Source organism: Rana temporaria, chromosome 3 (genome assembly GCF_905171775.1).
Source record: "Rana temporaria chromosome 3, aRanTem1.1, whole genome shotgun sequence".
Lineage (NCBI taxonomy): Eukaryota > Metazoa > Chordata > Amphibia > Anura > Ranidae > Rana > Rana temporaria.
The window spans coordinates 485,623,125-485,650,086 of record NC_053491.1 but is presented as its reverse complement, the minus strand read 5'-3'; the positions used below and the strand labels follow the sequence as shown (position 1 = coordinate 485,650,086).

The following is a 26,962-nucleotide window of genomic DNA, read 5'->3' as shown; positions in this document are numbered from 1 at the left end:
TTTTAAATTACTTTTTTTCCTTCTGAAATGACACTTTGTGCAGGGACAGTTCTAAGCACTGGAAACATGCGCTATTTCACAGGCATACTATACACACACACACACCCCCCCCCCCCCAGGTTCGAAATCTAAAGGAATATTTCACTTTTATTGTTTCACTTTAAGCATTATTAAATTCACTGCAAGTGCACTGAAGCGCCGTCGTATCTATGCGCCTGATTCCTAAAGCTAGATACGCCTGAATTGTGGCTTCATCCGACCGACGTAAGTTCCCTACGCCGTCGGAGCCTGGGCACATATTTACGCTGGCCGCAAGGGGCGCTTCCATTGATTTACACGTTGAATATGCAAATGACCGACATACGCCGATTCACGAATGTACTTGCGCACGTCGCTGTAATCTACGCCGTTTATGTAAGGCATACGTCCGGCGTAACGTTACGACTCATAAAGCAGGTGTAAGTCATGTTAGGGTATGGACGTCGGAACAGCCGTCAGATTTTACGTTGTTTACATAAGTCGTACGTGAATGGGGCTGGGCGTAGGTTACGTTACCGTTGTACGCATTGAGCCGTCGTATCTTAGGGAGTATATGCAACGTGATTCTGAGCATGCGCAGTTTGTTCGGCCCTTCATTTGCATGGGCTCACGCTTCATTTAAATGTATCACGCCCACCTTCAACCTACTTTGAATTAGGCGGGCTTACTTCGACGAATTTACGTTACGCCGGCACAACGTATGGGGCGAGTGCTTTGTGAATACTGTTCTTGCCTCTCTGTTTTACGTCGGCGTAGCGCATATGAGATGTGCTACACTGGCCAAAAGATGCGCCGCTCTACGTGAATCCGGCTAAATGTGTCCACATTCAGGTGCATGTCTTCAGCTTTCTTTATATAGAAGTCTATATTTACCTCTGTTATCATTTCAGATAAAGTATGTAATGTGCTTAAGATCCTATTTACATCAAAACCTTGATCCTGTAAACCATAGAGGAGCTCCTCATGTCTCTCGCTGTCCTCATTATCTCCATCCTCAGTATCACACAAGTCACCTGTGTCTGATTCCTGTAAGATAGTCAGTGGATCCGTCATGTTAGGACCCTTTCAGACGAACGGCAGTTTTAGCGCAGCTAAAAGCATGTTTATGTCTTGCTGGAATTCAAGACTCCAGGCACAGCAATCAGCTGCATTTGTACAGTGCTTTTAGCTGCGGTTGCGTTTAGCCACGATATTGAACGGGGATCCGACTTGGATCCCTGCCAATACCAAGCACTGTGTCTGGTATGAATCTTGAGGGGGAACTCCACGCCAAATTTCAACAAAAAACCGGCATGGGTTCCCCCTACAGGAGCATAACAGGCCCTTGGGTCTGCTATGGATTTTAAGGAGACACCCCCTGCGCCGAAAAACCGGCGTGGGGGGGGTCCCCCCAAAATCCATACCAGACCGGTATCTGAGCAGCAGCCCGGCCGGTCAGGAAAGGGGTGGGGACAGGGCCTCTTCCCGACAACTCTGGCCGTTGGTTGTCGGGGTCTGCGGGCAGGGGGCTTATCGGAATCTGGGAGACCCCTTTATTAAGGGGGCCCCAGATGCCGGCCCCCCACCCTAGGTGAATGAGTATGGGGTACATCGTCTGGCGGAATAAAAAATGTAAAAAAAAAAACACACGACACAGGGTAAAGTAATTTTTTAGTCAGCCCCGGGGGCCCCCCTCTCTTCTTTGGCTCTTTTAAGAGGGGGGCTGCTTCTTCGATGTCTTCTGGGGGGGGGATGTGCCGCTCTTTGCCGCCGTCTGGTTCTGTTCCGCCGGGGGGGGCCACTTTCTTCTTTAGCTCTTTCACAGCGGCCCCCTTCCGGGCTTCCTCCGACGTGTTAGGCGGGGGTGACCGTGCTCCTGTCGCCGTCTGCTGCTTCTTCTTGCTTCTTCTTCTGCTGCTTCTTCTTCTGCTGCTGCTTCTTCTTCTTCGATGTTGACACGTCGCTTCTTCCCGCTGGAATGGCGTGTGCGCGGCTTGCACCGATTTATATAGGCCTCTTATGACGTCACAGTCCCAGCATGCTCCGGTACCACCCGGAAGAAGAAGAAGCAGCAGCAGAAGAAGAAGAAGCAGCAGACGGAGACAGGAGCCCGGTCACCCCTTGCCGAACACATCGGAGGAGGCCCGGAAGGGGGCCGCTGTGAAAGAGCTAAAGAAGAAAGCACCCCCCCCCGGCGGAACAGAACCAGACGGCGGCGAAGAGCGGCACATCCCCCCCCAGAAGACATCGAAGAAGCAGCCCCCCTCTTAAAAGAGCTAAAGAAGAGAGCGGGGGCCCCCGGAGGTGACTAATAAATTACTTTACCCTGTGTCGTGTGTTTTTTTTTACATTTTTTATTCCGCCAGGTGAATGGGTAGGGGTACGATGTACCCCATACTCATTCACCTAGGGTGAGGGGGCCGGCATCTGGGGCCTCCTTATTAAAGGGGTCTCCCAGATTCCGATAAGCCCCCCGCCCGCAGACCCCGACAACCAATGGCCAGGGTTGTCGGGAAGAGGCGCTGTCCTCATCAACATGGGGACAGGTGCACCTACCCCCCCCATGTTCAGGGCATGCTGCCTGGCATGTTTAAGGAGGGGTGGCTCGCTCGTCCCCACCCCTTTCCTGACCGGCCGGGCTGCTGCTCGGATTTTTCGGCGCAGGGGGTGTCTCCTTAAAATCCATAGCAGACCCAAGGGCCTGGTATGCTCCTGTAGGGGGAACCCATGCCAGTTTTTTAGTTGAAATTTGGCGTGGAGTTCCCCCTCAAGATTCATACCAAACGCAGCTGATAGCTGCGGAATTTTGCTGCGGAATTTTGCAGCTGGACGCATCCAGTTCTATTTTTTCTATCCGCACAAAACCGCAGGGGGAAAAAAACGCAGGTAACCGTAGTGTGTGAATGATGTCATAGGAAAGCATTGTGTGCTTCTAGCTGCGGTAAAATCCGCAGCTAAAAGCACAATTCTATCCGTCCGTCTTAAAGGGGCCTTACACAGCTCCTCAATGTGACGCATCTTCCTGGACAGCTCCTCCTTCTTTATTTCCAGATCCTGGAGGAAGATGGAGACCTGATCTTCTCCAGGTCTTCCAGGTGACTCCTGAGATTTCTAAAGTGGGTATGGACTCTATTACTTTCCTCCTGTATTCCTGCAGACTCTGGACTCTCTTCTCCTCTCTCTTTGTCAGAAGTTTCTGCAGAACATTCCTCAGTGTCTCCTTCTTCTTCTCAGAAGCCTTATTCAGTGACTCCATCTTATGTCCTTTATGTTCTCCAATCACACAAAACTTACAGATACAGGTCTCATCCTCAGTGCAGTAATACTCCAGGACCTTCTTATGGACGGAGCATTTCCTGCTCTCCATGGACAAGGTGGGGTCACATAAGATGTGTTCTGGGGACTTTTTGTGGACTCTCAGGTGTTTATCACACAGAGAAACCTCACAGAGCAGACAGGATCTAACAGCAGGTGCAGGAGAGTCCACACAGTGAGTACAGAAGATCCCGGACTCCTCCTGATCTATATCTGGCTGAGCAGACTGGAAATTCTCCGCTATGTTACGTAGTGTTATGTTCCTCTGCAGTGCAGGACGACTCCTGAACCTTTTTCTGCACACAGGACAGAAGTAATCTCCAGACTCCTCCTGTGTATCCAGCACACGATCAATACAGACCCGGCAGAAGTTGTGACCACATCTCAGGTTTACAGAATCTGTATAAATGTTCAGACAGACGGAACATTCCAGCTCAGCTCTCAGATCAGCAGACGCCATCGCTGACAGCAGACGAGGAAATAAAAGTAAAATTCTCTGACACCGGAGAAGAATGCAGTTGGGAGGGGTCACTTCCTCCTACACAGGGTGAGGCTGGGCTGGATCAGTGAAATTCGACACGGAGTTCAGAGTACAGGGGGGGGAGGGGAGAGGTTTTCATTAACAGTCGCAGTAGTAATGGTGGTCATACCTCCCAACATTAGAAGAGAAAACGGTGTAGAGAAGAAACAAGGTAAGTGCACTGAAAAGGTGGACATGGCTGGACCACGCTGAAACGGAGTGTGATTATATAGAGCAGGGATCCTCAAACTACGGCCCTTCAGCTGTTGCGGAACTACACATCCCATGAGGCATTGTAAAACTCACAGACATGACTAGGCATGATGGGAATTGTAGTTCCTGAACAACTGGAGGGCCATAGTTTGAAGACCCCTGATATAGAGTCTGAGGCCAGTACCATCATTTTGGATATAAAATGCTTGATGGGAGGGTTGGGGGTCTGATTAAGTGAAAGTAAGGCCGGCCATAGACGGTGCAATTTTTTTTTCTTTTCAATATTTTTTATTATGTTTTAAAAGGGAAGTACAAACAGTGCCTGAAAAGGAATCAAGACACGACTTGTTGCTCAGAGTAATTGTAGAGTAGAACAAACAAGTCATATACCATTGTATTTGGCATACTGCCTAATCCCTTCAATACCGGGCTTTTATACCCACCTCCATACCGGGCCTATTCTGGCACTTCTCTCCTACATGTACAAATCATCATTCTTTTGCTAGAAAATGACTCGGAACCCCCAAACATTATATATGTTTTTTTTTTTTTTTTAGCAGACACCCTAGGGCAGGGATATGCAATTAGCGGACCTCCAGCTGTTGCAGAACTACAAGTCCCATGAGGCATAGCAAGACTCTGACAGCCACAAGCATGACACCCAGAGGCAGAAGCATGATGGGAATTGTAGTTTTGCAACATCTGGAGGTCCGCTAATTGCATATCCCTGCCCTAGGGAATAAAATGGCGGTCATTGCAACTTTTTAACTTGCACGGTATTTGCGCAATAACTTTTCAAACGCCTTTTTTTGGGGGAGAATTAAAAAACAACAAAACAGTAGGCCCAATTTTTTTGTAAAATATGAAAGATGATGTTACGCCAAGTAAATGGATACCTAACATGTCACGCTTTAAAATTGCGCACACTCATGGAATGGGTAACTTCGTTACTTAAAAATCTCCATAGGCGACCCTTTGAAAAAAGTTACAGGTTACCAGTTTAAAGTTACAGAGGAGGTCTAGTGCTAGAATTGTTGCACGCGCTCTAACGCACGTGGCGATACCTCACATATGTGGTTTGAACGACGTTTACATACGTAGGCGGGACTTACGTGTGCGTTTGCTTCTGAGCGCAAGCTACCGGGAGCTAAGCATTGGTTTTCAATGTGAAACTAGTTAGCTCTATTACCCCACTGTTTGCTGTTTTTTTTTTTGCTTTTGTAGTATTTTTTACCAGAATAAAAGGCACCACCTTTTTACCTTTTATTGGAGTGCGGCTGTCCAAAATTTCTTTCCTCCCATTTATACCGGGGACAGGGGCGTTTTAATTTTATTTATTTATTTAATTTTTTTTTACGTATTTGTTTCTTTTTTACGCTAATTTTTTTTTTTATCACTTTTATTCCTATTACAAGGAATGTAAACATCCCTTGTCATAGGAATAGTGTGTGACAGGTCCTCTTTATGGAGAGAGATGGGGGGGGGTCAATAAGACCTCACATCTCTCCTCCAGGCTGGAAAGCATGAGACTGTGAAAAAAATTCACCGATCTCATGATTACTAGCCGCAATTGCGGCTTTGTTTACTTCCGGGTACCCGGGTGTGACGTCATCACATCGCGCCCGGGCCTCCGACGGTCATAGAGATGAATGGTAACCATCTGGTCACCAGTCATCTCTATGCTTCCTGTCCGGCGCTGGACGATTCTCTCTCAGGGCCCCCGATGGCACGGGAGAGCCGGAGAAGCACCGGATGGCGGCGGGAGGGGGGGATGTCCCCTCCCACCGCCTATAAAAACGGTCCAGCGGAGGAACTGCCACTATGACCATTCTTATGGTGTGCAGGATCGCCGCCGGAACACAATGATATCTGAATGATGCCTCTAGCTGCACCCATCATTCAGATATCCCCGCACAAATTTCTGGACGTCATATGACGTCCACCCGGGATGGGAGATCCCCTTTGTGGACGTCATATGACTATGTGCGGTATTGAAGTGATTAACCACTTACGGACTGCCGCACGCCGGTATACGCCGGCTGTTTGAAGGGGGATATCTCTGTTATGGCAGCAGCTAGCTACCGTTAGGCTTGTGCAATTCGTTTTCGGAACGAATCGAAATTCGTACGAATTTAGCAACTTTCGGAAGCATTCGAATTTCCGAACAAAGCAATTACGAATAAAACCGAATCTGAAATGAATTATATTGCAAATAGCGAATGCCCGAATGCGTTCGGCATAATTTGTTGTTGCGTTAATTTGAAATTGATTTGTTTTATTCCCTAGTGAGTTTACACACATCCAACAATAACGCTCTTCTCCTCCCTTACTGTGCTGAACTTCCTCTCAAAATGGTGGACAGGGGCGGAGGCTATAGCCGCATGTCAGAAACGACCGTACAACACGAGATTTCAAATCGTTACAAATAACCGCGATGTATTTAGAAAAGTACGAATCCATTCGAAGCACGTTAGGCAGCGCCACTGTGACAGAGTCAGAGACACGGAAAATTACGATTCGACAAACCACAATGTACTCTACCGAAAGTACGAATTATAAATCAACTATAAATTAGGCTTACATTAAAACGAATCATTCCGATTCAACGAAAAATGTCGCTTCCGAAAATACGAATTATTCCGAACACGAAAATCACGCTTAGCAAAATTACGAATGATTACGAATCAACAGGACCGAAAAGAAACCAAACTAAATGATTTTTTCCGTTGTGCACAAGTCTAGCTACCATAACCCCGGTATCCTCTTCTTCAACCGGTCCGGTTTCCGATAATGGTGGTCTCTGCGGCAGATTCGCCACAAGATCACCATTATCGGTGGCGGGAGAGGTGGTCCCCCCTCCTGCCGCTCTCTCGTGCCCTCTGCCGCTTACCAGAGCCGTCGGTAGCGGCGGAGGCGATCGTGTCCTTCCTGTGGCTGGGTATGGAGATGAGTGATGGGAAGATGGCCCCCACCCGTCTCCATATTACTGCAGGGCGGAAGCAATTTTAAAAACTTCACTCCCACCCAATGCTCTTAAAGGGCCATTTTTATTTTTTCAAATTACATTTTTTTTGTTTTGCATTTTAGAGTAAATATGAGATCTTTTTGACCCCCAGATCTCATATTTAAGAGGACCTGTCATGCTTTTTTTCTATTGCAAGAGATGTTTACAATCCTTGTAATAGGAATAAAAGTGACACCATTTTTTTTTTTAAAGAACAGTGTAAAAAAATAAAAGGTAAAATAAATAAGAAAAAAAACAAAAAAAATGTAAACACGCCCCGTCCCGCCGAGCTCGTGTGCAGAAGTGAACGCATACATGAGCAGCGCCCGCATATGAAAACGGTGTTCAAACCACACATGTGAGGTATCGCCACGATCGTTAGAGGGAGAGCAATAATTCTAGCCCCAGACCTCCTCTGTAACTCAAAACATGCAACCTGTAGAATTTTTTTAAACGTCGCCTACGAAGATTTTTACGGGTAAAAGTTTGTCGTCATTCCACGAGTGGGCGCAATTTTGAAGCGTGACATGTTGGGTATCAATTTATTAGGCATAACATTATCTTTCTCTCTATCTCTTGATCTCGATCTCTCTCTTTCTCTCTCTCTCTTTCTTTCGATCTCTCTCAGTTTCGCTCTCTCGCTCTCTCTCTATGTCGATCTCTCTCTCTCTCTCTCTATATCGATCTCTCTCTCTCTCTCTCTATATCGATCTCTCTCTCTCTCTCTCTCTATATCGATCTCTCTCTCTCTCTCTATATGGATCTCTCTCTCTCTATCTCTATATCGATCTCTCTATATCGATCTCTCTCTATATCGATCTCTCTCTATCTCTCGCTCTATCTATATCTCTCTCTCTCTCTCTATCTATATATATATCTCTCTCTCTCTATCTATATATATATCTCTCTCTCTCTCTCTATCTATATCTCGATCTTTCTCTCTCTCTCTCGATCTCTTTCTCTCTCTCTCTTGATCTCTCTCTCGATTTCTTTCTCTTTCTTGATCTCTTTCTCTCTCTCTCTCGATCCCTTTTTCTCTCGATCTCTTTCTCTCTCTCAATCTCTTTCTTTCTCTCTCTCGATCTCTCTCTTTCTCTCTCTCTCGAGATCTCTCTCTCTCTCGATCTCTTTCTCTCTCTAGATCTCTTTCTCTCTCTCGATCTCTTTCTCTCTCTCAATCTCTTTCTCTCTCTCAATCTCATTCTCTCTTTCTCGATCTCTTTCTCTCTCTCTCTCTCTCTCTCATTTATATATAAACATAAGCCAAGGCTCCATTCACACCTAGGCGACAAAACGCCCGACGCTTGATACGCTGGAGGGGCGAATTTCCATTGCTGTCTATGAGATGGTTCACATCTCATGCCTGCCGCCTGAAAACAAGTCCCAGACCCTTTTTTTCAGGCGGCATTGGCGTTCGGCCATAGACAGCAATGGAAATGATTTGTGAAAAAAATAAAGTTACACAAATCGCGGCAAAATACGCCGCATAGGCGGCGTTACAATGTGAATGCAGCCAAAGGCAGAGTTACAATAGCAGATATTTTTGGTGTCTAACCAACTCATTAGTTATTTCATGGAATCAATGTTATCTTATCTCTGTCGCCAGAACAATGGTGCAGACAAGTATTTGCCTAAAAACCATTCAAATGACATTGCTTTATAAAGAAAGTCTATGTAATATAGATGTTATATATATATATGGAGATATCTCCATATATATATATATATATATATATATATATAACATCTATATTACATAGACTTTCTTTATAAAGCAATGTCATTTGAATGGTTTTTAGGCAAATACTTGTCTGCACCATTGTTATGGCGACAGAGATAAGATAAGGAATACACGGTGCCTGAGTGTTGGGGGTTCAAAGCTCCTTCCTGTCCCTCCAGTCTCGTGCTGTGCAGGGTTCTTGTTATCTCTGACTCCTCCCCCCCTCCAATCACCAGTGAGGTGTGATGAGAGACCTGGGAGGCGGAGATCACTGGATCTCCTGTCTGGTCAGAGGAAGGGAAGAGGTGAGGGGATTTCTCTGGGAGAAGTTTCCTGGTGTGGATAGAAGTTACAAACTTTCAAGGAGATTTTTTCTTCAGGAGATGCAGTGAAGGGTTAAGTTGACAGAAGAATCAGAGGAGAGTGAGGTGTGGGGGTGAGGTGTGACTGTGAGGGGTGAGGTGTGACTGTGAGGGGTGAGGTGTGACTGTGAGGGGGTGAGGTGTGACTGTGAGGGGTGAGGTGTGACTGTGAGGGGTGACTGTGAGGTGTGACTGTGAGGGGTGAGGTGTGACTGTGACTGTGAGGGGTGAGGTGTGACTGTGACTAAGGGTGAGTGTGACTGTGAGGGGTGAGTGTGAGGGGTGAGGGGTGAATGTGAGGTGTGACTGTGAGGGGGTGAGGTGTGACTGTGAGGGGTGAGGGGTGACTGTGAGGGGTGACTGTGAGGGGTGAGGGGTGACTGTGAGGGGTGAGGGGTGACTGTGAGGGGTGAGGGTGACTGTGAGGGGTGAGGGGTGACTGTGAGGTGTGACTGTGAGGGGTGACTGTGAGGTGTGACTGTGAGGGGTGACTGTGAGGTGTGACTGTGAGGGGTGACTGTGAGGTGTGACTGTGAGGGGTGACTGTGAGGTGTGACTGTGAGGTGTGACTGTGAGGGGTGACTGTGAGGTGGTGAGGTGTGACTGTGAGGTGTGACTGTGAGGGTGACTGTGAGGGGTGAGGGGTGACTGTGAGGTGTGACTGTGAGGGGTGACTGTGAGGGGTGACTGTGAGGTGTGACTGTGAGGGGTGACTGTGAGGTGTGACTGTGAGGGGTGACTGTGAGGTGTGACTGTGAGGGGTGACTGTGAGGGGGTGAGGTGTGACTGTGAGGGGGTGAGGTGTGACTGTGAGGTGTGACTGTGAGGGGTGACTGTGAGGGGTGAGGGGTGACTGTGAGGGGTGACTGTGAGGGGTGACTGTGAGGGGTGAGGGGTGACTGTGAGGTGTGACTGTGAGGGGTGACTGTGAGGGGTGAGGGGTGACTGTGAGGTGTGACTGTGAGGTGTGACTGTGAGGGGTGACTGTGAGGGGTGACTGTGAGGTGTGACTGTGAGGGGTGACTGTGAGGGGTGACTGTGAGGTGGTGAGGTGTGACTGTGAGGTGTGACTGTGAGGGGTGAGGGGTGACTGTGAGGGGTGACTGTGAGGGGTGACTGTGAGGGGTGAGGTGTGACTGTGAGGGGTGACTGTGAGGGGTGAGGGGTGACTGTGAGGGGTGACTGTGAGGGGTGACTGTGAGGTGTGACTGTGAGGTGTGACTGTGAGGTGTGACTGTGAGGGGTGACTGTGAGGTGTGACTGTGAGGGGTGACTGTGAGGTGTGACTGTGAGGTGTGACTGTGAGGGGGTGAGGTGTGACTGTGAGGTGTGACTGTGAGGTGTGACTGTGAGGGGTGACTGTGAGGGGTGACTGTGAGGTGTGACTGTGAGGGGTGAGGTGTGACTGTGAGGGGTGACTGTGAGGTGTGACTGTGAGGGGTGACTGTGAGGGGTGAATGTGAGGGGTGAATGTGAGGGGTGACTGTGAGGGGTGAATGTGAGGTGTGACTGTGAGGGGTGAGGTGTGACTGTGAGGTGTGACTGTGAGGGGTGACTGTGAGGGGTGACTGTGAGGGGTGACTGTGAGGTGTGACTGTGAGGTGGTGAGGTGTGACTGTGAGGTGTGACTGTGAGGGGTGACTGTGAGGGGTGACTGTGAGGGGTGACTGTGAGGGGGTGAGGTGTGACTGTGAGGTGTGACTGTGAGGGGTGACTGTGAGGGGTGACTGTGAGGGGTGACTGTGAGGTGGTGAGGTGTGACTGTGAGGGGTGACTGTGAGGGGTGACTGTGAGGGGTGACTGTGAGGTGTGACTGTGAGGGGTGACTGTGAGGGGTGACTGTGAGGGGTGACTGTGAGGTGGTGAGGTGTGACTGTGAGGGGTGACTGTGAGGGGTGACTGTGAGGTGTGACTGTGAGGTGTGACTGTGAGGTGTGACTGTGAGGTGTGACTGTGAGGTGTGACTGTGAGGTGTGACTGTGAGGGGTGACTGTGAGGGGTGACTGTAAGTCCTTTCTGAATCCGGGCCATTGTATGTATACTGTGTATGTATAATGTGTGTGTGTACTGTGTGGCCCCATCATCTATTGCCTGGGGGCCCCATAATCTCCTATGCCCGGGGGGGCCCATAATTTCTCACAGTCACCCCTCACAGTCACACCTCACATTCACCCCTCACAGTCACACCTCACATTCACCCCTCACAGTCACACCTCACATTCACCCCTCACAGTCACCCCTCACAGTCACCCCTCACAGTCACACCTCACAGTCACACCTCACCCCTCACAGTCACACCTCACATTCACCCCTCACAGTCACCCCTCACAGTCACCCCTCACAGTCACCCCTCACAGTCACACCTCACAGTCACACCTCACAGTCACCCCTCACCCCTCACAGTCACCCCTCACAGTCACCCCTCACAGTCACCCCTCACAGTCACACCTCACAGTCACACCTGTGACTGTGAGGTGTGACTGTGAGGGGTGAGGGGTGACTGTGAGGGGTGACTGTGAGGGTGAATGTGAGGGGTGACTGTGAGGGGTGAGGGGTGACTGTGAGGGGTGACTGTGAGGGGTGAGGTGTGACTGTGAGGGGTGACTGTGAGGGGTGACTGTGAGGTGTGAGGTGTGAGGTGGTGAGGGGTGACTGTGAGGTGTGAGGTGTGACTGTGAGGTGTGACTGTGAGGGGTGACTGTGAGGGGTGACTGTGAGGGGTGACTGTGGGGGGTGACTGTGAGGGGTGAGGGGTGACTGTGAGGGGTGACTGTGAGGGGTGACTGTGAGGGGTGAGGGGTGACTGTGAGGTGTGAGGTGTGACTGTGAGGTGTGACTGTGAGGGGTGACTGTGAGGGGTGACTGTGAGGGGTGACTGTGAGGGGTGACTGTGAGGGGTGACTGTGAGGGGTGAGGGGTGACTGTGAGGGGTGACTGTGAGGGGTGACTGTGAGGGGTGACTGTGAGGGGTGACTGTGAGGGGTGACTGTGAGGGGTGAGGTGTGACTGTGAGGTGTGACTGTGAGGGGTGAGGGGTGACTGTGAGGGGTGACTGTGAGGTGTGAGGGGTGAGGTGTGACTGTGAGGGGTGACTGTGAGGGGTGACTGTGAGGTGTGACTGTGAGGGGTGACTGTGAGGTGTGAATGTGAGGTGTGAATGTGAGGTGTGAATGTGAGGGGTGACTGTGAGGGGTGACTGTGAGGTGTGACTGTGAGGGGTGACTGTGAGGTGTGACTGTGAGGTGTGACTGTGAGGGGTGAGGTGTGACTGTGAGGTGTGACTGTGAGGGGTGACTGTGAGGGGTGACTGTGAGGGGTGACTGTGAGGGGTGACTGTGAGGGGTGACTGTGAGGGGTGAGGGGTGACTGTGAGGTGTGAGGGGTGACTGTGAGGTGGTGAGGTGTGACTGTGAGGTGTGACTGTGAGGTGTGACTGTGAGGTGTGACTGTGAGGTGTGACTGTGAGGGGTGACTGTGAGGGGTGACTGTGAGGGGTGAGGGGTGACTGTGAGGGGTGAGGTGTGACTGTGAGGTGTGACTGTGAGGTGTGACTGTGAGGGGTGACTGTGAGGGGTGACTGTGAGGTGTGACTGTGAGGGGTGACTGTGAGGGGTGACTGTGAGGGGTGACTGTGAGGGGTGACTGTGAGGTGTGACTGTGAGGTGTGACTGTGAGGGGTGACTGTGAGGGGTGACTGTGAGGGGTGACTGTGAGGTGTGACTGTGAGGTGTGACTGTGAGGTGTGACTGTGAGGTGTGACTGTGAGGTGTGACTGTGAGGGGTGACTGTGAGGTGTGACTGTGAGGTGTGACTGTGAGGGGTGACTGTGAGGTGTGAATGTGAGGTGTGAATGTGAGGGGTGACTGTGAGGGGTGACTGTGAGGGGTGACTGTGAGGTGTGAATGTGAGGGGTGACTGTGAGGGGTGACTGTGAGGTGTGACTGTGAGGTGTGACTGTGAGGGGTGAGGGGTGACTGTGAGGTGTGACTGTGAGGTGTGACTGTGAGGGGTGACTGTGAGGTGTGACTGTGAGGGGTGACTGTGAGGGGTGACTGTGAGGGTGAATGTGAGGGGTGACTGTGAGGGGTGACTGTGAGGGGTGACTGTGAGGGGTGAGGGGTGACTGTGAGGTGTGAGGGGTGACTGTGAGGTGGTGAGGTGTGACTGTGAGGTGTGACTGTGAGGTGTGACTGTGAGGTGTGACTGTGAGGTGTGACTGTGAGGTGTGACTGTGAGGGGTGACTGTGAGGGGTGACTGTGAGGGGTGAGGGGTGACTGTGAGGGGTGAGGTGTGACTGTGAGGTGTGACTGTGAGGGGTGACTGTGAGGGGTGACTGTGAGGTGGTGAGGTGTGACTGTGAGGGGTGACTGTGAGGGGTGACTGTGAGGTGTGACTGTGAGGGGTGACTGTGAGGGGTGACTGTGAGGTGTGACTGTGAGGGGTGACTGTGAGGTGTGACTGTGAGGTGTGACTGTGAGGGGTGACTGTGAGGTGTGACTGTGAGGTGTGACTGTGAGGTGTGACTGTGAGGGGTGACTGTGAGGTGTGACTGTGAGGGGTGACTGTGAGGGGTGACTGTGAGGGGTGACTGTGAGGGGTGACTGTGAGGTGTGACTGTGAGGGGTGACTGTGAGGGGTGACTGTGAGGTGGTGAGGGGTGACTGTGAGGTGTGAGGTGTGACTGTGAGGGGTGACTGTGAGGGGTGACTGTGAGGTGTGACTGTGAGGGGTGACTGTGAGGTGTGACTGTGAGGTGTGACTGTGAGGTGTGACTGTGAGGGGTGACTGTGAGGTGTGACTGTGAGGGGTGACTGTGAGGGGTGACTGTGAGGGGTGACTGTGAGGTGTGACTGTGAGGTGTGACTGTGAGGTGTGACTGTGAGGGGTGACTGTGAGGGGTGACTGTGAGGTGTGACTGTGAGGTGTGACTGTGAGGGGTGACTGTGAGGGGTGACTGTGAGGTGTGACTGTGAGGGGTGACTGTGAGGGGTGACTGTGAGGGGTGACTGTGAGGGGTGAATGTGAGGTGTGACTGTGAGGGGTGAGGTGTGAATGTGAGGGGTGACTGTGAGGGGTGACTGTGAGGGGTGACTGTGAGGTGTGAATGTGAGGGGTGAGGGGTGACTGTGAGGGGTGACTGTGAGGTGTGACTGTGAGGTGTGACTGTGAGGGGTGAGGTGTGACTGTGAGGGGTGACTGTGAGGGGTGAGGTGTGACTGTGAGGTGTGACTGTGAGGGGTGACTGTGAGGTGTGACTGTGAGGGGTGACTGTGAGGGGTGACTGTGAGGGTGAATGTGAGGGGTGACTGTGAGGGGTGAGGGGTGACTGTGAGGTGTGAGGGGTGACTGTGAGGTGGTGAGGTGTGACTGTGAGGTGTGACTGTGAGGTGTGACTGTGAGGTGTGACTGTGAGGTGTGACTGTGAGGGGTGACTGTGAGGGGTGACTGTGAGGGGTGAGGGGTGACTGTGAGGGGTGAGGTGTGACTGTGAGGTGTGACTGTGAGGGGTGACTGTGAGGGGTGACTGTGAGGTGGTGAGGTGTGACTGTGAGGGGTGACTGTGAGGGGTGACTGTGAGGTGTGACTGTGAGGGGTGACTGTGAGGGGTGACTGTGAGGTGTGACTGTGAGGGGTGACTGTGAGGTGTGACTGTGAGGTGTGACTGTGAGGTGTGACTGTGAGGGGTGACTGTGAGGTGTGACTGTGAGGTGTGACTGTGAGGTGTGACTGTGAGGTGTGACTGTGAGGGGTGACTGTGAGGGGTGACTGTGAGGGGTGACTGTGAGGGGTGACTGTGAGGGGTGACTGTGAGGGGTGACTGTGAGGGGTGACTGTGAGGTGTGACTGTGAGGGGTGACTGTGAGGGGTGACTGTGAGGTGTGAGGTGTGACTGTGAGGTGTGACTGTGAGGTGTGACTGTGAGGTGTGACTGTGAGGTGTGACTGTGAGGTGTGACTGTGAGGTGTGACTGTGAGGTGTGACTGTGAGGTGTGACTGTGAGGTGTGACTGTGAGGTGTGACTGTGAGGGGTGACTGTGAGGTGTGACTGTGAGGGGTGACTGTGAGGGGTGACTGTGAGGGGTGACTGTGAGGTGTGACTGTGAGGTGTGACTGTGAGGGGTGACTGTGAGGGGTGACTGTGAGGGGTGAGGGGTGACTGTGAGGTGTGACTGTGAGGGGTGACTGTGAGGGGTGACTGTGAGGTGTGACTGTGAGGTGGTGAGGTGTGACTGTGAGGTGTGACTGTGAGGTGTGACTGTGAGGTGTGACTGTGAGGTGTGACTGTGAGGGGTGACTGTGAGGGGTGACTGTGAGGTGTGACTGTGAGGTGTGACTGTGAGGGGTGACTGTGAGGGGTGACTGTGAGGTGTGACTGTGAGGGGTGACTGTGAGGGGTGACTGTGAGGGGTGAATGTGAGGTGTGACTGTGAGGGGTGAGGTGTGACTGTGAGGTGTGACTGTGAGGGGGTGAGGTGTGACTGTGAGGTGTGACTGTGAGGGGGTGAGGTGTGACTGTGAGGGGTGACTGTGAGGGGTGACTGTGAGGGGTGAGGGGTGACTGTGAGGTGTGACTGTGAGGGGTGACTGTGAGGGGTGACTGTGAGGGGTGACTGTGAGGGGTGACTGTGAGGTGTGACTGTGAGGTGGTGAGGTGTGACTGTGAGGTGTGACTGTGAGGTGTGACTGTGAGGTGTGACTGTGAGGTGTGACTGTGAGGGGTGACTGTGAGGGGTGACTGTGAGGTGTGACTGTGAGGTGTGACTGTGAGGGGTGACTGTGAGGGGTGACTGTGAGGTGTGACTGTGAGGGGTGACTGTGAGGGGTGACTGTGAGGGGTGACTGTGAGGGGTGAATGTGAGGTGTGACTGTGAGGGGTGAGGTGTGACTGTGAGGTGTGACTGTGAGGGGTGACTGTGAGGGGTGACTGTGAGGGGTGAATGTGAGGTGTGACTGTGAGGGGTGAATGTGAGGTGTGACTGTGAGGGGTGACTGTGAGAAATTATGGGCCCCCCCGGGCATAGGAGATTATGGGGCCCCCAGGCAATAGATGATGGGGCCACACAGTACACACACACATTATACATACACAGTATACATACAATGGCCCGGATTCAGAAAGGACTTACGCCGACGTATCTACTGATACGCCGCCTAAGTCCACGGATGCGCCGTGTCGTATCTATGCGCTGTATTCCTGAAAGAAGATACCCCCCCTCTCAGTACAGACACCCCCCCCCCCCCCTCTCAGTACAGACACCCCCCCCCCCTCTCAGTACAGACCCCCCCCCCCTCTCAGTACAGACACCCCCCCTCCCTCTCAGTACAGACACCCCCCCTCCCTCTCAGTACAGACACCCCCCCTCCCTCTCAGTACAGACACCCCCCCTCCCTCTCAGTACAGACACCCCCCCCTCCCTCTCAGTACAGACACCCCCCCTCCCTCTCAGTACAGACACCCCCCCTCCCTCTCAGTACAGACACCCCCCCCTCCCTCTCAGTACAGACACCCCCCCCTCCCTCTCAGTACAGACACCCCCCCCCTCACTCTCAGTACAGACACCCCCCCCCCCCCTCTCAGTACAGACCCCCCCCCCCTCCCTCTCAGTACAGACACCCCCCCCCTCCCTCTCAGTACAGACACCCCCCCCCTCCCTCTCAGTACAGACACCCCCCCCCCTCCCTCTCAGTACAGACACCCCCCCCCCCCCCCCTCAGTACAGACACCCCCCCCCTCCCTCTCAGTACAGACACCCCCCCCCCCCCCCTCTCAGTACAGACACCCCCCCCCCTCCCTCTCAGTACAGACACCCCCCCCCTCCCTCTCAGTACAGACACCCCCCCCCCCTCCCTCTCAGTACAGACACCCCCCCCCCTCCCTCTCAGTACAGACACCCCCCCCTCCCTCTCAGTACAGACACCCCCCCCTCTCCCTCTCAGTACAGACACCCCCCCCCCCCTCCCTCTCAGTACAGACACCCCCCCCCTCCCTCTCAGTACAGACACCCCCCCCCTCTCCCTCTCAGTACAGACACCCCCCCCCCCTCTCCCTCTCAGTACAGACACCCCCCCCCTCTCCCTCTCAGTACAGACACCCCCCCCCCTCTCCCTCTCAGTACAGACACCCCCCCCTCTCCCTCTCAGTACAGGGGGGGGGGGTGTATTGGGTGTTTTTCCTCGGCAGCCAATCAGTGAGGGTTGATCGCCTCGCTGTGCATGCTGGGGGAGAGTATTTAAGGGACAGACGTCATTAGTTCTGGGTCGTCGTGGTTGTCGCCGATCCTGGCCTGTCATCCACCATCCCCCGTGTGTGGCCCTCATGGCCGGGGGTGCGTGTTCAAGTGTTCCTGGCTCCGGGACCACGTTGGTCCGGGGTTGTGATCTACTAAGTAGGCCCGGTAGTCAGACTGGGTCTACGTTTGCAGAGTGGTCCTGTGCTGTCCGTCCCGAGGGAGGAAGCCACCCGATGTAGAACCTGTCTGGGAGAGCACCGAGCACCAAATACGTTCATCTTCGTCTCATCAGACCTCAGGAGGTTTTACCCCTAATCCATGTCCTTGGTCTGCTAATTTTCAGCAAACAGTTTGCATGTTTGTTGGTATATCGTATTTATACGTAGAAATATATGTAAAATAAAAACCAATATTGGTAGAATGTTTATATAATTTTTTTATATATATATATATATATATATATATATATATATATATATATATATATATATATATATATATAATGTGTGTGTATATATTCAAATCTTTTTTTAATTATTTATTTGTATCACTTTATACAATTTCAGAAAGTATAATAAATTCCGGATACTGAACATTTTATTCTCTATATTGAAATGGTAAGTAAAATTGGATTATTTTGATTTCTATATTTTTTGTAATAATTTTACTAATAGCATCATTTATTTCATATTTATTTTTAGGACAATTCTCCAGTGCCCACGGAATCGTTAATTGAAAACTATAGGTCACTGAGTGAAGAGGAAAGAGTAAGTTATATCCTTATTGTTTTTATAAATATCCACAAATCTTTGTTGTCTATGTCTGCGTTCCAAACTATGGGGTAGATTCAGAAAGAAGTTACGCTGGCGTATATATATTGATACGCCGCGTAACTTCTAGGATGCTCCGGCGTATCTTCTTTCTGTATTCAGAAAACAAGATACACCGGAATTTGGCTAAGATCCGACTGGCGTAAGTCTTTTACGCCGTCGTATCTTAGTTGCATATTTACGCTGGCCGCTAGGTGGCGCTTCCATCGATTTACGCAAGGAATATGCAAATTAGGTAGATACGCCGATTCAGAAACGTATGTCCGCCCGACGCATTTTTGTTTACGTCGTTTTACGTTAGGCTTTTTCCGGCGTAAAGTTACCCCTGCTATATATCCTATGTTAAGTATGGACGTCGGGCCAGCGTAAAATTTTCCGTCGATCACGTCGTTTGCATAAGTCGTTCGCGAATAGGGCTGTACGTAAGTTACGTTCACGTCTAAAGCATTGACGATTTGCGGCGTAATTTCAAGCATGCGCACTGGGATTCTTTCACGGACGGCGCATGCGCCGTTCGTAAAAAAAGTCAAATACGTGGGGTCACAAGTAATTTTAAGTAAAACACGCCCACATCATCCACATTTTGAATTAGGCGGGCTTACGCCGGACCACATACGTTACGCCACCGTAACTTAGGGCGCAAGTTCTTCATGAATACGGAACTTGCGCCCTAAGTTACAGCGTCGTAACGTATCTGAGATACGTTACGCCCGCAGAAATTTACGCCGGGCTATTTGAATCTACCCCCAAGTATATATATATATATTTTTTATTTTTTCGTGTGTGTGTGTATCCGCCACGGAGACCGCCGTTATCGTGTACAGGACCGCCCACTGAAGAGATGGATATCTCGGTTGTGGCAGCAGCTGCTGCCGTTACCGAGATATCCATCTTTAAAAACAGGACGTCTTTTTACCATGGGGCGGTGGTCAAGAGGTTAAATAGCGTGAAATTGCTGCTCAATCTACAAGTGTACAACTCACTAAAAAGTCAAAATTATATAAAATGATGATTAATGTATATCTAAAATATTATCTAGTAATTAATGTATATCTAAAATATTTTTATTTTCTTTGTTTTTTTTTTTTTTTTTTTTAGCGCGATATAATAGTAAAACAAATATTGGCCAGCTTTCCGGGACGTGAGAATGATTGCGCCTTTCCATGGAATCCGACCGTTTCCTCTTCCAGTATTGGTTCTTGGAGCTTACAACCACAAGCGCCTCCTGGTGACAGAGTAGGGAAATTACACTGGTGTTCGTGTCAGGGTTGTATAGAAATGCCGACCCAAAAGGAATCGACGTGCTGTAGGGAGATCCAAGAGGTCCAAGGACATATCCCTGAGGGGGGAAAATGCATCACCGAAGCGGAAATGTTCCGTAAACTTTTTGGTACCGAGCTACACGTGCGTTTGATTGCTATAGTGCTGCATAATAAAGATGGCCCTCATTTTGTGGATCCCTACAACAACAGGTAATCCAATTACTAACAAAGCTATGTAATCTTATCTTATTGTGTGATTGTAATCATTTCATAGAGATATATACCGTATTTATCGCGGTATAACGCGCTCCCGCGTATACCGCGCACCCCCAAAGTTGACCCGAATCCTGTGGGGGAAAAAAAGTTTTTTTGTACTTACAGTTTTGGTGTCTTGCGCGGCGTCCATCGGCGGCCTCGTCGGGTCCAGCGTTCGTCTGCGGGTCCGGCGTCCTTCTGCGGCTTTGGGTGTCCTTCTGCGGCGGGTCCGGTGTCCTCTTCGGCGGCTCCGGCGTCCTTCTGCGGCGTCCTCGCGTCCTCCCAGCTCGTTTCCCGCGCCGAGTTTGAATGCTGCGCCGACATATACGGAGCGCAGTACACTCGTGTATTGTCGGCAATGCTCGGCTACCCGCGCTGACGTCCTGTACGTCCAGGACATGAGCGCGGACGGAAGGAGCCGAGACTGCCCGACTATACCCGAGTGTACTGCGCTCGGTATATGTCGGCGCAGTATTCAAAACTCGGCGCGGGTATTGGCGTATACCGCGCACCCACAATTTTGCCCTGATTTTCAGGGCAAAAAAGTGCGCGGTATACGGTAATTTGTATTTTAAACACATAAGGCCCAGAGGACGTCCTATGACATCATATGACGTCCTGGGCTTTGTGGGGGTGATCTGGATGATGGGTGCAGCCAGGGCCGATCCACCCTGTACGCTAGCTACGCAAGCTGCGTAGGGCCCCCGGGTAATACTCGGGGCCAGGGGTGTATTTGGGTTTTGTGCTGCCCTAGGCCTGGTGAAACTCGCGCTTCCCCTACTTTTTAAGACCCGTCCTGTCATTTTCATGGGATGAGCACAGGGGGACAGGGTGGGATGAGCACAGGGGGACAGGGTGGGATGAGCACAGGGGGACAGGGTGGGATGAGCACAGGGGGGCAGAGCATCTTTTAATTTGGGGGGAGAGGGTGGTATGGGGATATGTGCTGGGGAGTGATTTGAGAGGGAAGAAGATATGTGCTAGTGGGGGGGGGGGAATCAGACTCCCCACTAGCACATATCTTCTTCCCTCTCAAATCACTCCCCAGTACATATCCCCATACCAGCCTCTCCTCTCCCATCACGTCATTCGTTCACCTCGTATCTGCCTGCCCCCCCTCCTTCCCTCCTGGTTACTGTGTCCTCTCTCTCTCACTGAAGTTGTCCCACATACCAGCAGCACGGCTCTCTCAGTTGTGTCTCTCCTCGGCTCCTCCTCCTGGCTATGTACACAGGAACATTGAGCCAAGAGGGGGGGGGGGGAGGAGCCGAAGAGTGACTGCGTATTGCAGTCAGTGGAGAGAGACGGCTGCACTGTAAAGCCGAATGACGCTGCGGGACCCCGGGCGGCAGATGTCCTGGGTGACCGCGCCACTTTGCAGGGGGCGTGGAAAAAGCCCGCCTCCCGCACGGGGAGCCGCACAGCCGAATCCTGGAGTTTAGTGCAACTGCACGTTTCGGCACTGAACTCCAGGATTCAGCTGTGCGGCTCTCCGTGCCGGAGGAAGGGGTGGCGCGTGGGGGCGCTTTTTCGCCGCCCCCCCCCCCCCCGCAAAGTACCACCCTAGGCCTCGGTGGCCAAGGCCATAATACATCTCTGCTCGGGGCCCCCGATTTTTCACCGCCGCTAGAGGTCCACAGCCAGGCGGAGACAATGTCTCCGCCGGCCGCCATTTTCTTGTAGACCAAATAATAGGAATTGAGCTGTGGCCCCGCCCACCTCCTGCGCCGCTTATGTCTGTGAAATTATGTGGGAAGGGGCAGGGGTGGGTGGTGCCGCAGCTCAATTCCTATTGGCAGCCACCCGGCCGGCTTCTCCACTGTCCTGTCCACTCTGTACTGTAATGGCGGAGGAGAGAGTCTCTGCTGATATGGCATCATACCTGATGATGTATGGGGGGACTCCGCTGGGAATTGCCTGGTGTAAGGGGGGACTCCGCTGGGAGTGCCTGGTGTAAGGGGGGACTACGCTGGGAGTGCCTGGTGTAAGGGGGGACTCCGCTGGGATTGTGGGAAAAACAGGACGCCAATTTTGTTTGGGAGCCACGCCGCACGACCGCGCAATTGTCAGTTAAATCGTCGCAGTGCCGAATCGCAAAAACTGGCCAGGTCCTTTACCTGCATTTTGGTCCGGGTCTTAAGTGGTTAATGTATATAATTTTATTTATTTATTTTTTTCAGGCGATTACGGAAAACTGCCTATCGTACTTTCGTTGCATGGATCTACGTTTCATTAGGGAAGAAGATCGGGGTGGTCCCATCATGTGCGGTGAAAGTTGTGCGAGAGCTTTTTCCAGATCCTGACGGCAAATACGTCAACTTCATTTATTCAGATGACTATGATGCATCTGAGATGGCACTTCATTAAAGCAGTATTTTGAATTTTTTTTATATTTTACAGTTTTGTTTTGTTTTTTCCTTCATTTTACAATAATTGTACTTTGTCTTTTTTTTCAATAAAAAAATTATTTGTTATACCAAAAATATTTATTTTTTTTAACCACTTAACCTCCCTGGCGGTATGATTCTTTCTGGTTTTAGGTGCTGAAAGCGGTACAATTATTTTGCATGGAAATTTGGCGTTTTATAGGCCTGTAATTCTTAGGAATAACTCACCTAAATCTGACCAAACAAGAGTCTAGTAGACATCCCGGGTATGATAAAGTTTGAAAAACAAAAACATAAATTATAATATAATAAAGAACTATAAATAATTATAGCAAATAATAATGTTATTATAATAAAAATTATTCAATAATGTAATCAAATCAAAAACACAGAAATTTGCTCAGTTGCATAATTGTCGCTGTCATTACTTTTTTTTTTTTTTTTTTTTTTTTTTTTAATGACGAATTTCCCCACAAATCGCTATCACTCAATCCTGCAAGTGATTATAATTTATTATCGCTGTTTTCTAGCTGCTCTAAAATCACTTTTGACATAAAGGGACACTTTTTGGTTGCTATGGACAATCTACAGTTTGCAGGCAGAAAGAACAGTTTTTTTAATATAAAAGTACATGTAGGACACTGGGCAGACCACTAGGGACAAAGGAGGTGTGTGTATTTTTTACATACAGTATACTGTAATCTTATAGATTACAGTACTGTAAGATTGCAGTATACTGTTTGTAATGTGTTTTGTTTACTTTTTTGAATTTGGCGCCGTTCTACGCCGCCGTGCGTCGTAACTTCGCAGGGAACAGAGATCGACGACACTATGTGAATCGAGCGAGGACGCCGCTCGCTCACACAGCGGGGATGCATCGCTGGATCCAGGGACGAGGTAAGTAACTTGTGCCTGTGAATGCCGCGAGGCGAGCCCGAGTCTGGCTCGGGGTTACCGATCGCAGCACAAAATTCTCACCCCGAGCCAGACTCGGGATTACCGCCAGGCAGGTTAAGACCCGGCCCTTTAGGCAGGTAAAGGACCCGGCCAGTTTTTGCGATTCGGCACTGCGTCGCTTTAACTGACAATTGCGCGGTCGTGCGACGTGGCTCCCAAACAAAATCAGCGTCCTTTTTTTTCCCCCACAAATAGTGCTTTCTTTTGGTGGTATTTGATCACCTCTGCAGGTTTTTTTTTTTTTGCGCTATAAACAAAAATAGAGCAAAAATGTTGAAAAAAATACAATATTTTTAACTTTTTTGCTATAATAAATATCCCCCAAAAATATATATAAAAAAATGTTTTCCTCAGTTTAGGCCGATACGTATTCTTCTACCTATTTTTGGTAAAAAAAAAAATCGCAATAAGCGTTTTATCGATTGGTTTGTGCAAAATTTATAGCGTTTACAAAATAGGGGATAGTTTTATTGCATTTTTATAATTTTTTTTTTTTTTTTACTACTAATGGGGGCGATCAGCTTCTTTTTTTTTTTTTTTTTTTTTTTTGTGACTGCGACATTATGGTGGAAACATCGGACAATTTTGACACATTTTTGGGACCATTGTCATTTTCACAGCAAAAAATGCATTGAAAATGCATTGTTTACTGTGAAAATTGCAGTTTGGGAGTTAACCACTAGGGGGCGCTGAAGGGGTTAAGTGTGACCTCATCTGTGTTTCTAACTGTAGGGGGGCGGGGCTGTATGTGTGACATCATTGATCGTGTTGTCCTATAACAGGGAACACGCGATCAATGACAGTGAAGAACGGGGAAGCTGTGTTTACACACAGCTCTCCCCGTTCTTCAGCTCCGGGGACCGATCGCTGGACTCCAGCAGCGATCGGGGCCGCGGCGGCCGCGGTCACAGAGCTTGGGACCGGGGCGCGTGCCTGCGACCCACGGCTGGGCACTTGAAGAGGACGTACCTGTACGTGCTTGTGCCCAGCCGTGCCATTCTGCCGACGTATATCTGCAGGAGGCGGTCCTTAAGTGGTTAAATGGTACATTTTATTTTTAATATTTAAAATGGCAGTAAAGTAAAGAATTATCGATTTAATTAAAACACAAATCCAAGGATTTTTTATTTATTTTTAACCACTTGCCGACCGCCATATGACTTTATAAATTGCCAAAATGGCACGGCTGCGCATATGGGCATTTATATATGTCCCGCGATTAGGTCACATAGCTGAAGAACAGGGAGAGGTAAACTTCTCCCCATTCTTACTAGCTGACACTGTTACTGATCGTGTTCCCTGTCATCAGGAACAACGATCAGTGACGTGTCACGCCAAGCCACACCCCCACACAGAAGAACTCCCTAGTAGAGCTGGGCGATTTTTGGCCCCCTAAAAAAAATCTGTGATTTTTAAAAAAAAAAATAACTTGATTCACGATTCAAATTATTTTTTTCTTTTTTCTGATGGACACCGCGCCGGTCCTTAGGAGCTGCGGGCAGGAGTTTTTAGGCGAGGCCGCGGCCTTTTCCCAGGATTGCGTCAGACTAGGCGGAAGCATCTATTGTAAAAAACAAGGGCCCAGATTCAAGAAGCTATTGCGCCCGCGCAACCATAGGTTGCGCGGCGCAATAGCTGTTTTGCTCCCGCGTAGCGAATGCCCCTGATTCAGGAACATCGCTACGCGGACTGCAGCCTAGGATATGACAGACATAAGCCTCCTTATGCCTTCATATCTCAGGCTGCATTCTTGCGTTGTCCGCTAGGGGGCGCGGCCATTGTGATCGGCGTATAGTATGCAAATTGCATACTACCACCGATTCACAAAAGTTGCGCGGGCCCTGCGCACGCAAGGTACGGAGTTTCCGTACGGCGACTTTAGCGCAAGGTTGCTCCTGCTGTAGCAGGGGCAGCCAATGCTAAAGTATAGCCGCCCTTCCCGCTCGTGAAATTTAAATTTCACGTCGTTTACGTAAGTGATTCGTGAATGGCGCTGGACGCCATTCACGTTCACTTAGAAGCAAATGACGTCATTTGCCGCAATGCACGTCGGGAAAGTTTCCCGACGGAGCATGCGCTGTTCGCTCGGCGCGGGAGCGCGCCTAATTTAAATGATTCCCGCCCCCGGCGGGATCATTTACATTAGGCGCCCTTACGCCGGGCTAATTAGCATAGCGCCCGCGCAATTTACGGAGCTACTGCTCCGTGAATCGCGGGCAAATCGAAATATTTGCGTGGGCGCAGAGCAAAAATCGTTGCCCTTTGTCCACGCAAATATTGCGCGGATCTACCTGAATCTGGCCCACGGTTTTGGGAAAATGTTCCCACAACCTGGCCTGTTCTGAAGATAACTCCTTAAGCCCTTCCTTTACCTGATCCTTGAGGACCTGACACATACCCACTGCGGCTACAGCAGGTTGTGCAACTGCACCTGCCAGCAGGAAGGAGGATTTCAATAAGGATTCCAACCTTTTTTCTCAAGGGTCCTTAACCACTTCTCTACTTTGGGTGTTTTTCAGATTTGGTGTTTGCAAGACTAAAACAGTTTTTTTTTGCTAGAAAATTACTTAAAACCCACAAACATTATATATTTATTTTCTAACACCCTAGAGAATAAAATGGCGATCAATTCAATACTTTTTGTCACACCATATTTGCGCAGCGGTCCTACAAGCGCACTTTTTTTGGAAAAAAAAAAACACTTTTTTGAATTAAAAAATAAGACCGCAATAAATTTGGCCCAATTTTTTTTATATATTGTGAAAGATAATGTTACGCCGAGTAAAATGGTACCCAACATGTCACGCTTACAAATTGCACCCACTCGTGGCATGGCGTCAAACTTTTACCCTTAAAAATCTCGATAGGCGACGTAAAAAATTCTACAGGTTGCATTTTTTGAGCTACAGAGTAGGCCTAGGGCTATAATTATTGCTCTCGCTCTAACGATCGCGGCGATACCTCACTTATGTCATTTGAACACCGTTTTCATATGCGGGCACTACTCGCGTATGCGTTTGCTTCTGCGCATGAGCTCGTCGGGACGGGGCGCTTTAAAAAATGTTTTTTTTTTCTTATTTATTTTTATTTATTTTATTATTTTTTACACTGAAAAAAAAAAAAAATGATCACTTTTATTCCTATTACAAGGAATGTAAACATCCCTTGTAATAGAAAAAAGCATGACAGGTCCTCTTAAATATGAGATCTGGGGTCAAAAAGACCTCAGATCTCATATTTAGACTAAAATGCAAAAAAAAAAAAAAAAAAAATTTGAAACTGTCATTTTTTCAAATGACAAAAAAAAAATAATTTCTTTAAGAGGCTGGGCGGGACTGACGTTTTGACGTCACTTCCGCCCAGCAGAGCTATGGGGACGGGCGAAGGAGATTTTTTCCTTCAGTCTCGTCCCCAGTCACCAGCCGAACGGTCCCGATCGCCTCCGCCGCTACCGACGGCTACGGTAAGCGGCGGGAGGGGGGGGGGCCCCTCTCCCGCCGCCGATAACGGCGATCTCGCAGCTCATCCGCCGCGGAGACCGCCATTATCGTTAAGAGAACCGCTGACACTAAAGATTGATACCTCGGTTGTGGCAGCAGCTGCTGCCGTTACCGAGATATCAATCTTTAAAGATAGGCCGTATAAAGACGTACGGCGGTTTAGAAGTGGTTAAAACACCTGTATATCATCTACTGGACAAGTCAGGTTTTTGTCTATGTAAGATATGGCTGCATCTACCGCAGGTAAACTCCACTTTTTGGTAAATTCCTCCTCCATGGGATAAAGAATTTCAAATTTCTTTGGAGGGGAGAAGCGCTTGTCTGGATGTAACCAGTCTGCGTAAATTAGTTTCTTTAACAGTGGATGAACTGGAAAATAGACTGAAC

The 26,962-nt window shown here is 49.9% G+C and overlaps 2 protein-coding genes across 6 annotated transcripts in view; one reads left to right on the top strand and one right to left on the bottom strand.

The window, feature by feature from the left end:
- Positions 1 to 1,032: 1,032 nt before the first annotated feature.
- On the bottom strand, positions 1,033 to 3,874 carry LOC120933730 (E3 ubiquitin/ISG15 ligase TRIM25-like). Its single transcript, XM_040347087.1, has 2 exons — positions 3,014 to 3,874; positions 1,033 to 1,096 (listed from the first exon to the last, which is right to left on the bottom strand). Exon 1 carries the CDS (start codon positions 3,791 to 3,793, stop codon positions 3,023 to 3,025), a length of 771 nt encoding a protein of 256 aa, XP_040203021.1. The 5' UTR covers positions 3,794 to 3,874; the 3' UTR covers positions 1,033 to 1,096; positions 3,014 to 3,022.
- A 49-nt stretch (positions 3,875 to 3,923) lies between these two features.
- LOC120933733 (P2X purinoceptor 7-like) overlaps positions 3,924 to 26,962 on the top strand; it is a 48,092-nt gene continuing 25,053 nt past the window's right edge. Inside the window, exons 1-5 of one of the 5 annotated variants that reach the window (XM_040347097.1) lie at positions 3,924 to 4,025; positions 17,951 to 18,001; positions 18,086 to 18,151; positions 19,313 to 19,686; positions 21,912 to 22,155. In XM_040347097.1, the coding sequence (XP_040203031.1) occupies positions 17,999 to 18,001; positions 18,086 to 18,151; positions 19,313 to 19,686; positions 21,912 to 22,098 (630 nt within the window). In that variant the 5' untranslated portion in view covers positions 3,924 to 4,025; positions 17,951 to 17,998 and the 3' untranslated portion in view covers positions 22,099 to 22,155. Of the gene's footprint in view, positions 4,026 to 8,996; positions 9,186 to 12,211; positions 12,221 to 17,950; positions 18,002 to 18,085; positions 18,152 to 19,312; positions 19,687 to 21,911; positions 22,156 to 26,962 lie in introns of those variants that run through there. The other 4 variants (XM_040347096.1, XM_040347099.1, XM_040347100.1 and 1 more) reach the window with 4 other exon arrangements.

What these genes read in the sequence shown, in the direction of transcription:
- LOC120933730 (XM_040347087.1), bottom strand. Translation starts at nt 3,793, where the DNA reads ATGGCGTCTGCTGATCTGAGAGCTGAGCTGGAATGTTCCGTCTGTCTG.